The sequence below is a fragment of the Vombatus ursinus genome, unplaced genomic scaffold (genome assembly GCF_900497805.2).
Source record: "Vombatus ursinus unplaced genomic scaffold, bare-nosed wombat genome assembly UNPS02010193.1, whole genome shotgun sequence".
In the NCBI taxonomy this organism is placed as follows: Eukaryota; Metazoa; Chordata; class Mammalia; order Diprotodontia; family Vombatidae; genus Vombatus; species Vombatus ursinus.
The window spans coordinates 3619880-3631033 of NW_020949971.1; the positions used below are offsets into that span (position 1 = coordinate 3619880).

At 48.1% G+C, this 11154-nt stretch overlaps 1 protein-coding gene across 2 annotated transcripts in view; it reads left to right on the forward strand.

Moving 5' to 3' along the window:
- RBPMS (RNA binding protein, mRNA processing factor) overlaps positions 1-10863 on the forward strand; it is a 51751-nt gene extending 40888 nt beyond the window's left edge. Inside the window, exons 6-7 of one of the 2 annotated variants that reach the window (XR_003568382.1) lie at positions 2818-2923; positions 9855-10863. Coding sequence is in view for 1 of the 2 variants with exons in the window: in XM_027853652.1 (XP_027709453.1) it covers positions 9855-9860 (6 nt within the window). In the remaining variant the exon portion in view is untranslated. The remainder of the gene's footprint in view (positions 1-2817; positions 2924-9854) is intronic. The other variant, XM_027853652.1, reaches the window with a different exon arrangement.
- Positions 10864-11154: the final 291 nt, after the last annotated feature.

Genomic DNA, 11154 nt, shown 5'->3' on the forward strand with positions numbered 1-11154 from the left:
GGGGGGGGGGTTAGACAATGGGGTTAAGTGACTTGCCCAGGGTCACACAGCTAGTAAGTGTTATGTCTCTGAGGTCAGATTTGAACTCAGGTCCTCCTGAATCTGGGGCCGGTGCTCTATCCGCCACATCACCTAGCTGCCCCCAAATGGAAGAGTAGGAAAGAAAATACTGTACCCGAGGAGACAGAAGGAGGTTGAAGCTAGGTTGGGAAGGTCTTTGGAATGCCTCGGAGAGGAGTTTATGTTTAATCCTAGAGCTATGGGGAACCACTAGTGTTTATTGAGTTGGGAAGTGCCGTGGTCAGTCTGTGCTTTAGCAAGATCACCTCGGTGGCTGAGGGAAGGGTCAGTTGGAGAGGAGAGAGATTAGAGGCAAGAAAACCAGTCAGGAAGAAGTCGCTTGGAGTCCTGAACTGGGTGGTGATTGTGTGAGTGGAGGGGACAGATACAACGTGACTTACAAATCAAACAGTCTGTGGAATATCCATTTCCCCAGAAATCAAAAATTTGAGGAATGAAAAATATACCTGGAGAAAGGCCTGTTCACTAAATGATTCAGAGAGCACATTTGGTCCTGTAATTTTATATGATTTTCCTGAGCCTTAAGGCACCCAGTAATCTATAAGTTGGGAAAGGTGTGGTCAGATAACTGAATTGTTATGTTTTATTTGATTCACATGAATTGATTATTACTATGAATTATTGATCTGGGGGTCTTAGATAACTACAAACGGATGTGGTTTTTTTTTTTTTGTTTGTTTGCTTTTTTTTTTTTTTTTTTTTTTTTTTTTGGTAAGCACAGCTAGTAAGTGTCAAGGGTCTGAGACCAGATTTGAATTCAGGTCCTTCTGACTCCAAGGCCAGAGCTGTATCCTCTGTGCCACGTAGCTGCCTCTGATGTGCAATTACAAGTTGTATTACAAGAGGTCTGTTATCCAGAGTAAGAGAAATGGTTGCCTCTACCACCATCTTCCTTGGTCAGACCAAATCTAAATTTTCATATTAAAATCTAAGCACCAGTATTTTTTAATTTATTTAGTTTTCCAAAATCAATCTGAGTGAATGCTGAGTGAAGATTAAAGCATATTTTTTTCACTTTACTTTCTTTGCTTTTTTAATGCAAAATGGCTGATGTGGAAATATTTTTTACACAATTTGATGTGTATAATGGCTATTGTATTTCTTATCTTCTCGGTGGGTAGGGGAAGTGGTGGTGGGGAGGAGGAGGGAGAGAGAGAATCTGAACTGAAAATGAATTTTTTTTAATTTAAAAAAATCAAAGAATAAACCCCCTCAAAAGTGACAAAGCACCATAATGGAATATTATTGTGTCATAAGAAATAAAGAATATTGATTATTCAGAGAAGTAAGGAAGAAGGAAGTGGGATAAGGAAAACAATACGCACAGTGACACGAACAGTATAACTACAAAGATCGACAGCAATAAAGAACTGAATGCCGTGTAATTATAATGGTCAAGCTTGGTCCCAAAGGAGACATGAAAAAAAATGCCTCATATGCTTCTCTTCCTCCTTTACAGAGATGAGAGACTCTTGGGGTAGAGCATTGCATTTCACTTTATTGCATCGTGGTCAGTTAGGGATGTGTTAAATATTGCTGTTTTTCCTCAGTTGTTTACGAAATTTTTATGCCCTACTATATGGTCAGTTTTTGTTAAGGTGCCATGTACATCTGAAAAATGCATACTCCTTTCTATCCCCATTCAATCATCACCAGAGATGTGTCATGTTGAAGTTGGAGAATTCTGTTCAGTTCCTTCACTTTACTTATCTTTTGGTTAGATTTGTCTAGGTCTAAAAGGGATACAATTGTTGAGACCCTCGACTGTTACAGTTTTCTTATATGGTCACCTTTTCTGAGATGATGACTTCCCTCCTTCCTCTTAACCTTAACCTTAGCTGTGGCTCGAGCTTTTTGTATTTCTCAAATTCTGCCTTGAGTTACGCTTTCTCCATCTTTTTGAGGGCAGGGGCTCTTTTGTACTCTCTCTCATCATGCCTGGTTATAAACGTATGGAACTTTTTCATTGCTATTTTCAAGTGAAACCAGGAAAGCAGGAATTGGATTGCCCAGAACTGGTAGTCCCCCCCCCCCCCACTTTGTTTACCCTAATGCCTGGCATCATATTTGATCCAGGGTAGGTAATTAATAATGTATTGATTGATTTAGGAATTAGAGATACTTTAGTGCAAATTTCCTTGTATTTATCTTGCAAATATTTTGTATTGACTTCTCTGTGTCCTTGTTGTCTCCCCACAGTGGAATGAAAACTCCTTGAAGGCAGGGAATGTTTCATTTTTGTTGTTGCTTTCCCAGGGCCTAGCACAGCAGGTGGCACACAACAGGGGCTTAATAAATGGTTTTTTTAATTGAATCATGACATGGTGAAGTAGATTTGGAGCCACAGGACTAGGATCCAGTTGCTGGCTTGGAGGCATAGACCTGAACAGCATGCGTACTCCTCTGTCAGGTAGGGAGATTGGGCCAGGCGACCTCTGAAATCTGTGACCTTGTAATCATGTCACCCAGCCTCCTCACTTCACAGATGAGCAGACTGAGGCCTAGAGAAGAGAAATCATTTGGCCAATGGCACAGCAGTACCCAGCGGGCTGGCAGTCAAACTCTGGTCCTCTGATGTCCGATGCAGAGTGCTTTGCCGGTGCCTCAGGCATGTTTTCAGACCCTTCCAAATCTAACCATCCCTGGCTCAATGCCAGGGGCCCTCGGGGCGCCCCCGGAGAGGACCGCTAGCCCGGGTGACCCGTGTTCACAGGTGCGTCTCTTCCTCCCTCCCAGGTACCAGGTGTGTGATGGCGGCTATGCTTTGTCTTGTGGGTATTGATACAATCTTCGGCAGTGGCTGCTGGTTTCGTGAGCTGTTTTTTAAGACTGCAGCTTACTGGTGAGTATGCGGAGTGACCAGCCAGACTGCTCCAAAGGTGATGAGAGACCGTTACGTGATGAGGACTGACTCCCTTCACACAGCACTGCACTTGGTGAAAAGGATGCACATCCTGCCTCCAGTGTTTCCCAGCAGGACATTTAACAGCTGCTAGCCTCAGTGTCCTCATCTGTAAAATGGGGATAATAACAGCCCCACCCTCATAGGATTGTTACATGGCTAAAACGAGATGGTATTTGTAAAGTTCTTTGGCAACCTTGAAGTGATATATAAATGCTGTTACTATTATTAAGACTTCAATTGAATCCTGCCTCAGACGCTTACTAGCTATGTGACTCTGGGCGAGTCATTTGTCTCCTCTCAGTCTGTTTCCTCTCCTGTCAACCCTCCCTCCCAGGGATGCTGTGCGGTTTAGCTGCAATGAGGGAGCACCGACTGTCTACGTTACACTTGTTTTCTTTATCTGGTAGACTGAAGATCAGGCCTTGTCCCTAACTGCACTGAGTAGAGTGCTGGTCCCCAGCCAGCCTGCCGTGGTGAGCATCCTGGGCTTTTCCCATTACAAGGACAGCTACCCCTTGCTCTCCACAGCCACGGGGCTCCTGGTGGCCACGGCTCCTTGGGCCATGTGCTTCACTAAGGTCCACAAAGAAGCTGATACACGGTCTCTTATTTGATCCTCACACCCACCTGGGAGGTTGGGACTCTGGCTATCATCCCCGTTTTCACAGGTCACAAAACGTGAGGTGGGGGGAGGCAAGCGATTTGCTCAGGGCCATACAACCTAGTGGTTTTTCTTTTTCGGTTCTGCTCAAAATTCGGGCCTGTCCCTATGTTTTTGGATCGTGACCGTGCCATCCACCGTAAGCTCTCCCTCCCCGCATCACACAACTCTGCCGGTGTGATAAGCCTTCCCCCGGTGCCTTCATTGAAGTCATCAATGACCGTGTGGAGCGGCCTGGGGCCAAGCACAGATCCCTGGGGCACTCCACCAGAGACCTCCCTCCAAGCAGCTACGTCATGGAGCCATCGCCAGCAGCTCTTTGGGTCCAAACATTCAGACAGTTCAAGCCCACCCACCCGACCACACTTTGTTCAGGCCTCAGCTTCCTCAGGCTTTGTTATACTCTTTACTAAAATTCTAGTTAGATAATTCCCTACAGCACCTTGCTAAATTTGCCGTTATAGTTACCCTGGAGGCGATGGAAGTGAGGCCAGTCGTGCCTGAGGCTGCCGGCCTCCCTTTCAGAGATGGGGTAAGCCTCCCCCCTAAAGCCATCCCCACCTGCCTATCATCTGCCGCCTAACTAGGATCAGAAGCCATGCTCTGGGCCTGTGCTGTGTCTCCCACCCTTCCCGTTCTTTCACAGGTCACGGATAGCACGTGGGCTGATTGTGTCCTCTTTCCACATTCCCTCCTGTGGGGTGGGTGTTCAGGGAGCAGGCGCAGAAGGGAGAAGATTCCCTGTTCACTCTTTGCCAGAAGGGAATGCATTCCAAAACACATCGGTGGAGAAGACAGGGACAGCAAGCCACTGCAGTGCCTCAGGCCTCAGTTTCCTCTTCTGTAAAACAAAAGGGTCTGCTAAAATGAGCGCTGGGCCAGACGGCAGCTGGGGTCCCCTTGTACTCTGTGAATCTTTTTTTCTCTCTTAATTTGTTTTTGTGAGGCAGACGGGGTTAAGTGACTTGCCCGGGATCGCACAGCTAGTGTCTGAGGCCGGATTTGAACTCGGGTCCTCCTGACCCCAAACCCCAGGGAAGCCATGACTTTCAGAAGACTAGATGAAGAAACAAAACCTCTTCCCCCTAGAGAAGAGCAGAGGGTGTCTTCACGTATCTAACATTCCCTGATGTGGAAGGGGGTCGCTGTATTGACCTGAGTGAAGAAACGTCCCAAGCGATAGGTGCTTGCCGTGAGAGCCCTCCAGACATGGAGCAGAGGGACCCGTCCGTACCACGTTACCCTTTCTACCTGCCTCGGAGTCCTGTGCGACAGGCAAGTGACAGAGCAGCAGGTGCGGATGCGCTGGGAGCTGCCGTCACCACCCTGCCCTGCACACGAGCGGCCCAGGCCACAGGGACGTCCGGGTGTCTGCGCAGCCTTTGTGAAAGGCCTCACTGCTTACCTCCCAGCGTGAGGAAGGGGCTAGAAAAGGCTCCCTAAAAACTGTCTGCTGCGCCCAACCCTGGCAGGTGGGGATCCCACCCTGCCCTTGAAACAAAATGTCCAAAAGACGATTCCACTCATCCCCAGCACGCGGAATGTGTGTGCTCGTATGGACAGTGTGAAATCCCGTAGAACTGAAGGATGCTAGAGAGCTCGGCAGGTATAACATCCAGGTATGGCAGCCCTGAGAGAGACAAGGCTGGCAAATGAAGGCCAGCGTAGGGAAGTCGGAGCTGATGGACGTGTCCTGGAGTGGTCATTCGGAGCGATGGGGAGCACCCGTGAAGAGGGTGTTGAATCTGCAGTCAACACCATTCTACTCGTCAAGCTTGTATGTCTCCTAGGAGTGAATGGCAGGCTCATGACAATGCAATTGCCACTCGCAGGAAAGCAACATGCCACCATCATCGGTGCCTGTGCTCCCTCCATGACAACAAACTCTGAGGGCAAAGAAAAATTTTATGAGACCTGGAGACCCTTATCATCAGTGAGCTGAAGGAGGACAAGCTCATAATTCTGGGTGACTTTAATGCTAGAGTAGGCTCAGACCACCAGACGTGGCAGGGAGTCCTGGGAGGAATGGAGTTGGAAACAGCAATGGTCACTTTAGAAGACTTGTGCATCCCCAACACTGTCTTGTTTACCTGAACGCCATAACTTCATGGATGCATCCTCGCTGCAAACATTTGCATTTAATAGACTATGTTATTGTAAGAAGAGACAGACAGGATGTGAGAGGGACGAAGGCAGTGTGTGGTGCAGAATGCTGGGCTGATCATGGACGTTCTTTTGAAGCTAAATATTCACATTCAACAAAAGCAGCGGCCTCAAGGCGAAATGACTACCAGAAAACTTAATGCCAACAGATTAGAGCAGAAAAGGAGTGGGCGGCTTTCAGAGATTTGGTGTACAGCACTGCATTGGCTCATCTGGGTCAGAACACTCACAAACATCAAGACTGGTTTGATGAAAATGATGGGGAAATTCAGAAGCTGTTAAATGAAAAACGAGAACTCCACAAAGTTTACCAGGAGGATAGGTCATCCATCTCTAAGAAGATAGCATTTAATTCCATCAAAAGTAAAGTACAAGAGAAGCTTAGAGAGAAGCAGGATTCTTGACTCAGTAAGAAGGCAGATGAAATTCAGCTTTATGCTGATGGTAACAATGCAAAGCGCTTTTATGATGCCCTGAAGGCTATTTATGGGCCAAAGACCTACGGTGCATCCCAACTCCTCGGCGCTGATGGAGCCACGTTGATTAGGGATAAGGGCATGCTCTTGGAGAGATGGACTGAACACTTCCATGGTGTTCTCAGCAGACCGTCATCCATCGATGCTGAAGCCACTGACCGTTTACCTCGGGGTGAAGTCAGTCCCTCCCCAGCTGAAGTTCCAACTGAAGAGCAGGTATTGAATGGCATTAGTGGCAAAGCCCCTGGTGCTGGTTCTATTCGAGGCGAGATTCACGAGGCGGGGGGGTCCCTGTAACCCTCCTCTGGGCTGCATGCCAAGAGGAGGTTATCCCCCAGGAGTTCAGGAAATAGATTGTCTCGGGACAGTCAGAAGGGGGTGGTGTCTCTCTTCGTCACTGCTGGCAAGATCTTGCTAGAGTCCTCCTTAATAGGCCGATTCTTTGCCTGGGAAGATGGTCAGTGTGCTTCAAGAAGAGAGCCAGTGTGGCTTCAGAGAGGGCCGCGGAATGGTCGAGGTGGCGTCTGCTGCCCAGTAACTCCAGGAGGAATGCCAGGAGCAGAACAGAGTCTGTACACGACATTTGTCAATCCTTCGATACCGTCAGTTGTGAGGGCTTGTGGAAAATCATGGCGAAATGTGGTTGCCTGCAGAAGTTCATCAGCATTGTCTGTCAGTTTTATGGCAGCGTGCTTGCCCGGCTTCTGGACATCGGACGGTGCTCTCGCTTTCTCAGGCACCAGTGGAGAGCAGCAGGACGGTGCGCTTGCTCCTGTGCTTTCTAACGTGTTGTTTTCAGTAGTGTTGTCAGATGCCTTCGACAAGGGTGAAAATAGCATCAGGGTCAGCTGCTGCACTGACTGTAGAATTATTTAACTTGAAAAGGCTGCGAGCCAAGACCAAAGTGAAGGGAGAGTCAGCGGCGCGTGAGTTTTTTTGTTTGTAAATGACTGTGCATTCAATGCAGCCTCCGAAGCTGAGATGCAACAAAGTATGGATCCGTTCTCTGTAGCTTGTGCTAATTCTGGCTTAACAGTTAACACCAGGACAATACAGGTTGTCTGCTAGCCAGCGCCATACCATCCATGAGTGAAATCACTGGTTACAGCAAATGGAGACGTTTTGAGTGCCGTGGGTAGTAAGTTCACTTACCTCGGCGGTGTACTTTCCTGGGATATACACGCGTATGATGAGATTGATTCACACACTGCCAGAGCTTGCTCAGCGTTTGGGAGGCTCCAGAGGAATGCATAGGAGAGAAGAGCTATTAGACTGCCTACCAAACCAAAGGTCTACAGAGCCGTCGTGCTGACCTCATTGTCGTGTGCCTGTGAAACCTGGACCGTCTACCAGCGCCATGCCAGGAAATGGAATTGATTCCATTTGAGTTGTCTTAGGAAGATTCTGAAGATCACCCGGCGAGATAAGGGACCAGACACCGAGGTCCTTCTTGACCTAAACTGCCAAGCATTCAGGCTCTGCTGTAGAGAGCACAGCTCTGAGGGCCTGGCCACGTCGTCTGAACGCCAAACGTCCGCTTGCCTAAAAGACTGTTTTACAGAGAACTCACACAAGGCAGGCGCTCACATGGAGGTCAGAAGAAACAATATGAGGAATCGATTGTGAGACCCGGGAGACGCTGGCACAGCACCCACCTGCACGGCGTGCCCGCATCAGAGAAGGCGCTGTGCTCTCCGGTGAAGCAGAATTGCAGAGGCCCAAAAGAGAAGTGAGATGCACAGACCTAGAGACATCTCCACTCCAAATGGTCGTATGGACCGGTACCCGCCCCGAGTTAGAGGCTTCAAGCGCCTCCTGGTCAGATCAGCCACGGTCAGACACGGACGCACCGTACCTGGACTTCAGCACAGGGACGTCCTTGTGGTCCTCTGAGAACGAAGGACAACCACGGCTGTCACTGTGCATCTTCCTTGTTTAGAGCTTTTGGAGAGAAGGCACTCTTGTCTTTGTGTCCCAGTGTTTAGCACGGTGCCTGGCAAATACCAGGCACTTAATAAATGCACATTGACTGACTGATACACGTGCAGTCCTTGTATACATACTCTTTTCCTGATTCTTTACGGGCAGCTGAGTGCCACAGTGGATAGCCTGCTGGACTAGGAGGCAGGAAGATCTCAGTTCAAATCCAGTTACAGACTCTTAATAGCTGTGTGGCCCTGTGATGTTCAATTTTATATTTTCCTTTATTCCGATGATTTGTTTTCATGTATTAATGCATTCATCTCCTAACTTCTTAAGCTGTAAATGAAACTTAAAATTTTTTTCCCTAATAATAGCATCCTGTGATATAAATTTGCCTCTAATTACTGTTTTGGCTGCATACTGTATAATTTGATGTCGTCATCTCTCCTGTTTGTTATCGTTCCTGTAATTTAAGAGCTAACATTTCTCGCAGTCAGCATTTATATATAGCGTTTTAAGGTCTGCAGAGAGCTTTATAAATATGATTTCGTTGGGTCCTCACAATCACCCTGGGAAGTCGGTGCCATTATCATCCCCGTTCTACAGATGAGGACACTGAGGCTGATTTCAGTGACTTGCCCACTGCCGTGCAGTGTCGATGGAGGATATGGATGCAGGTCTTCCTGATTCCTACCCTGCCTGGCGTTCTATCCTATCTGTCATGTGGTCCCTTGAGCCCTTAACCTTGTTTTCTGATCGCACGACACCACGAAGGAAAGATGGAGCAAGTAGGTCATAAGTCTTGGCTGATTTCTTTTCTTCCATCATATTCCCCTCTACTGAGCCGTGCCTTATAACGAGGATTTTTTTAAAAAGAGATTTTCAACAAAAAACGACCAACACATTGACCCTCTAAACAGGGTGTGCCCTGTGCCCCTCCCCTGACTTCCACCGCTTCCAGGAAAGGACAGGGAGGTGGGTGTTCTCCTGTCTGGTGGGCCATCAGAAGACAACAAGGTCCTGCTCCAGTCTTTCCATTTACATTGCTGTAGTCGCTGTATTCAGTGTTTCGCTTGCTGCCCTGCTCCCTTCATGGCTCGTCGGAATCCTTCACGGTTGAGAGTTGGAGGGGACCTCAGCAACCGGCCCAGTCGCCCAGGAAGCCCCACTGGAACGTCCTCAACCAGGAGGCAAGCGAAGTCGAAGTGGGAGGGGGCCCCACCGGCTTCTGTCTTGCGTACACCGTGTTTGTACATGGACGTTTGCTCGTCTCCCCCGTCGGAACGGAAGCTTCTTGAGGACGAGGCCTGTGTTTTTGCCTTTCTTTGTATCCCTGGCACACAAGAGGCCCCTAATCAGTGTTTGACTTAGACTGTCCCGGAGTATATGGAACGGGATCTCCGGATCAATGGATGTGAATATTTTGCAGAATTCCAAATTGGAATGTTTTGAACTCAATTATTCCGATCTTGTTTTCTTCCCAACTAGGTTTGAATCTAGGTTGGGACTGGCCAAACTGCCCAGTGGGAACGATAATATCGTCTGCCTTCGCCACGAGACGGGCCAAGCGTGTGGCAGGTGGCGGGAGGCGGGGGCGAGGAGGAGGGGGCCGCCTCCTAACCCAGTTCTTCCTTTTCTGTTTCAGGCTTGAATGAAGCATCACCTGGTTTAATTCCTCCAAGACTTTGCCACAGCCTCTATCACACATCTGTACTTGTCGAAGAAAAAGTATAATAATAAATAAACATGTTTTTTCTCTTTTACACTGTATAATATAAGAAATAGTGTTTCTGTGAATGCGTGGCCTGCCATCCGTTGCTGGACTCTGAACGAAGTTTTAAACATCACGTAAACACGCAGCAGGAGAGCGTCCTTCACGCTGATCGTCGTAAGGCCGCCTGGACAAGCATACACTGGGTTGGATCACAGTTTTTGTGTTTGACGCTTGAACACTTAGAATTAAAATTTCTGTTTGTGCCCCTCTTAAGCCGCGTGTTTGGGGAATTTATAAAAATCGTATCAGCTCTTTTGTATGGTGAGTTTATGTATTTTTGTCGCTCTGGTTTGAGTCTTGGGGAAGGTCCCACATGGTGTGCGTGTCAGACCCAAAGTTGTAGGGAGTTGGGGAGTTAGCTTTTAACTCCCAGTTCTGCTAGCTGATTTAGGCCAGACAGTCTGGATCGTTGGCCAGGGAAGCTTCTTTTCTTGGTACGTTCACAGCCAGACGAGCCGATGTTTCTGGGTCTCAGCCCCATAGCTAGGGAGTTGTGCCAGTACCAAGCCACAGGGTCGTTCCAGACTGGGTGGGTCGTTATCATCCCCCTTACGGAGGCACACCCAGGGGAAGGGAAGAGCCCTTCATTCTCTTGCAGTCAGAAACCTTGGCTGACCCAGGCCTCTCAGTGCCCTGCACCGGGTTCTGCAAACATTAGGCCAGGTTTCTGGATCTTTGGCAGCCCGAACCAAACATAATCCTGTTTTCTATTCATGAGAAAATGCCAGCCCAGCACAGAAGGCGCTGGTGTGAACCCTGTGGAGCGCCACGTCTCGAGAGAGACCTCCTCAGAACCAGTCGTGACTCTGCTTTTGGTCCTAAGTTTGTTTGAGCAGCTTGTCTGATACTTTAGAGGCTAATAAACATGTTCACCATTTTATCACAGCTGTGTTCACACTTGTTTGTTGTCGGGTTTGTTTTGCTTTTTTTTTCCTCCTAGCACAGAGTTCTGGAAGGAAGGGTGGGGAATTATAAGAACAGTGATAAAGTCAAGAAACCCAAGGTTTCTAAAGTCACAAAAAGTGCAGTGGGGAAGGGCAACAAGGTGGAGGGTAGCCTTCCTATTGTTAAAGGAAAACCTCAAACCAAGGACACCTCATGTGTCATACTGCTCAGAAAAGACTTTCTGGATGGATCAATGGCTCGTGAGTCAGAAGCCTGCCTCCTTGGG